Below are 4,219 nucleotides of genomic sequence, written 5' to 3' on the forward strand. Positions count from 1 at the left end.
CAGGGAGAGTATCTCATTTAATAGAAAAGGGTGATTTTATACAAAGTACTGTGGGGAAGTATAAGGCCACATGAAGAGCATCATCAAGTTGACACGGTGGCTATTTCTTAAGTCATGACACGATTAGTACTTCCTCTGGTGCTTTGATACAGGTAAATGAAAGCCTTGAACAATTTCCTATAAGGTGCACAAGCATCCACAATACATAAAAAAACCTTAATTTTCTATTTCTCCCATACTCAAAAAAAAATATAAACAGAGACCCAGCTAATTATTCATGGGTTGTCTTGCCATTTTTGCATTTTTCTGTAGATTTTGATATGCTGGTTTAGTAGGACTGGAAGTAAAGCATAATTTTTAGTGTCAAAGCTTCTAAACAGTGTTTGTGCTTCTACCTCCATCAGAACAGTCTGGCTCCTCCAAACTTCGTTCTGGTGGAGTGTGGACTCGGGAATGCTCAGTATGTCAAACTTCTACCAAAAGTCACAACGGCTTCCATTTGCAAAGGGTATGAATTTATAAAATGAGGATTTCAACACTTCTTTTCTGAAAGAAAGTCATTCTGGTTTGGTTTGGTTTAAAAACGATGACACACTTCGATCTCAAACCTCCAATGTCACCTGCGCAAGGAGGGTGTAACAGCACCAGCCCAAAGCAGGATCAGGATCTGCAAGTGTGAAAATCCCAACCGCTGTGAGCTATCAAATACTGTGTGTTTACAAAATGCTCTGAATACAATTCTTTAGATTTACTGAAAAGGAGTTTCCAAAACTCTGGGTCTCATCCTGTGCACCCCTACTAATGCAGATCAAGTAATTTGCCTGCATATCAAGACCAAAATGAATAAATACAAAATATATTTGGTATAGAAAATACTAGTATAAAAATTAAAAATCACCCTGTTTTACTGTCCATCAAAATATTAACAGCAAGCATTACAAGTGACTTTTTTAACCTATTGCCAAAATCATTTCCAAAGAGTTCTGCTTTCCTGAAGTGCTGGTGATTGCATTTGCCCAAGTGTTGAAAAAAAAAAAAAAAATAGGGAAGGGACGAGGAAAGATATGATAGATTTCTCGCATAGCATTATTAACAGAGGACCTAAACTGAAGGAAACTAAAGCCATTGTCAGTTCTGTTGTAGCCATCAGAGCTCTTCGTGATCTTCAGAAAGCTTGTAGAGAAGGCGCTCCCTCACACTAGCCCTGACAGACAGATGACGGCACAGGGATGAGCATACTCAGAGCGCTGCTGCTTTTCGGTTTCTCTGCTGTGGCAATTCTGTTGAGTTTGCCAACCTCTGTCTGCCAGCTGGGGATCTTCTTTGTGGTCATATGGCGGCGGGTGTGCTTTGTCAAGTGATCGCTGCGCATGAAGCGACGCTCACACACAGGACAAGCAAACTTCTTCTCTCCCGTGTGAGTTCTGCGGTGGCGTGACAGTTCATCTGAGCGGGCAAACTTCTTGTCACAGCCTTCCCAGTTGCAGCTGAAAGGCTTTTCTCCTGCAGAACATAAAAGAAGCGTAACTTACTTTTGAGAAGCTGTGTTACAGTTTTATCAAAGAACTAACTCAAATCCTGCCTTGCAAAAACTGATGAATTCCACAGAACTGCTCATGTGTGCAGTCAACATTAGCTTAAGCTCAAGTTGTGTTCCAGAGAAAAATCGTAAGTATCGTTTCTACTTACTCCCTCATATCTCTTTAAATGTTCTTTAATCAAATGTATTTTTTTAATTGTCCAAAACCCCAGTTTAAAGATTCTTCATAAAGCTACCTTATCCGCTGACTGAACTAGAAGCAACCCCCTGTCCCCATCCCTGTGTGACCACAGCTCTACGGCTGCTGCGTGTCATCAGCAAATACTGTGGGCAAACAGGAAGCCTGGAATCGAGCCTCAGAGTCCTGCTGCTCCAGTGATCCAGTCCTGCACACAAACACATCGCCCCAGCGAGTACTACTGGGGAATGGCCTGTCCTGCTGTCCCCACACAGCTGGAGGTCCAACGGACAGCTGGGGGAGTTCTGCACGCCCAGAAACAACAGCAGTCAGGAAGGCTGTCCACGTCAGCTTCTGCTCATCCTGCTTAACATCAGACCTATCCCAAACAACGTGATGTACCACCTGCAAACCCCATAAAGCTCAAGAGAAGCATCTACCACATGACCCAAATTTACGTAACACTTTGGAGCAGAACAAAAGCGTCCAGCAGAAAGGAAGCCCCACAGAAGCATTGTTCTTATTTCAGATATTGAGAGTAAAGTTCTATGTTTGGTGTATGTGATATCACCTAGCTACTCAGAGTGCAGGGAAAAGGTGGGAGAAGAAAGCTGAACTACTCTGCCCCCCGATCCTGTAACACGGACTGGCTAGTGAAGGGTCAGCGTGCTTCACCTCCCACAGATGTCCTAGTCTTAATCACGATACAGGGACACACACAGCTTCCCTATGGATCAGCAGCAGCAGCACATGCTCAAAGCAAGACACCTGTTGGTAGTCTGTGTTTATCCTGTAGTGCCAGGTTAATTCAGCAGCCTGCAGCACTTACTCTCAAACTAGAAGTAGAAGCATCATTCTACCTCTGATCTCTGGTTTACAAGGATTATCAGCTTCATATGGGGTTTAAGCTCTTTCCCCAAAGGAACTATAAAGACAAGCTGGCAAACTAATGCAAATTGTGCCACGGAAGCTGACATCCAATAAACCAGAGTGTCTGTGGGGCAAGGGAGGGTGACGGGAAAAAAGCCAAGGAAAAACAACATTAGACAAACTTTTGAATGAGCTATTCTGTACCAATCTCCCACTATGCCTGTCCCTCAGCATCAAAAATAGTCCCCGAGAACTCAAAGTTAGTGTTAACAGGATCTTGGAGCTAGAAAAAGGATAAGTAAAACACATGTATGCTGCCTCCACACTGACCAGATCTTAATGGAGCAAATCAGCTCACATTAATTACAATTAATTTTCATTTACCTTTAAAATTCCCTTTCTGTAACTGAATAAACTGCTACGTTCCTGTAGCAGCTCTACTTCCTAACACGGTATCCCAAAATCTCAATGCGTTCCCATTTAGCCTAAATGGGAATTAGTTTTCCAGAACTCTGGAAAAATGTGCAGTTTCTGACTTTCTCTCTTTTCTTTTACTCGTGTAACAATTAAGACCAACTACCTGTACTATGGTTTGCTTACACCAGACCTCTCCATGCCCCAAAACAAGGGACTTGCACAATTCATTTCGATCTAGTCCAGATGGCAGGATTCCGCTCAAACCTAAACACACACACAGAAGGCAAAGTTTCGCTCCAACTGAAGTGTGTGAAATTCTGACACTATGGGGTCAGCTGAGGTCTCAGAACAAAGTCTGTCTTGTTTTGCTTGCCCACAGAGAACAAACATTCCTCCCTTCTCTGAGATGAGCAGAAGTTTCCTGATCACCTGCCTCTTCCCTTTCCCACCCCTTCCCCCCCAAAAATGTGTGCTTCAGCACCCCGACACAAGCCAGTGCTGCAGCAACAAAGGACCCGCCCTGTTGTACACACCAGTGTGGGTGCGAAGGTGGGCTTTGAGGTGGGAACTTTTGAAATAGGTTTTCTTGCACCCAGGGAAGTTGCAAACATAATTCCTCCGTCTAGAAAAGTCCATCTGGGGGGCGCAGCTTTGACCAGAAGCGATGAACACAGGAGCAGGAGCAAGGGGCAGTAACTTGGTGTTCCCAACAGTCATTACTGTTTGTGGGCACTGCGGTGTCTGCGTGACAGCAGTCTGTGGAAGAACCAACATGACGGTCCCCTGAGGCACAGAAGGTCCCATGAGTACAGGCTGAGAGAGCGGGGCTGTCTGTGGTAAAATAGGTTTCATGGGAGTTGAGACTGTTGGAGTTGAAGGCTTGACATAGGCATTGATCATACTGCTTTGTCCATTTAAAGGGATCATTTGACAAAGAACTTGGGGGCTTGAAACAGGGGCAGGTGTCACTGGGGTAGCTCTTTTTTGCAAGTCGTTCTCACAATTCTTTGGTAAGTGGGTCTGTGGCGAAACAGGCCGGACTGGTAGTTCTCCTTTATTGGTCACAATATCACTGGAGTCATGTGCGTAAGGTTGATGTACTGGAGAGGTTTTGTTAATTAAATCATCTGCAGCACACGTGTCCTGTGGCAGTCTGGAATGTCTTCGGTCATCCGCTCCACACCATTCTCTGGAAGTGCTGTAGCCTGAAGTTA

General features: G+C 44.4%; 1 protein-coding gene across 1 annotated transcript in view; it reads right to left on the bottom strand.

Annotated features, from left to right (window-relative positions):
* Positions 1-1,117: 1,117 nt before the first annotated feature.
* The window catches only part of KLF11 (Kruppel-like factor 11), an 8,915-nt gene continuing 5,813 nt past the window's right edge, over positions 1,118-4,219 (bottom strand). The window contains exons 4-5 of the mRNA XM_009332508.1: positions 3,539-4,210; positions 1,118-1,503 (exon numbers count right to left, since the gene is read on the bottom strand). Of these exons, the coding sequence (XP_009330783.1) occupies positions 1,199-1,503; positions 3,539-4,210 (977 nt within the window). The 3' untranslated portion in view covers positions 1,118-1,198. The remainder of the gene's footprint in view (positions 1,504-3,538; positions 4,211-4,219) is intronic.

Source organism: Pygoscelis adeliae, unplaced genomic scaffold (assembly GCF_000699105.1).
Source record: "Pygoscelis adeliae isolate BGI_AS28 unplaced genomic scaffold, ASM69910v1 Scaffold168, whole genome shotgun sequence".
NCBI classification, from domain to species: Eukaryota; Metazoa; Chordata; class Aves; order Sphenisciformes; family Spheniscidae; genus Pygoscelis; species Pygoscelis adeliae.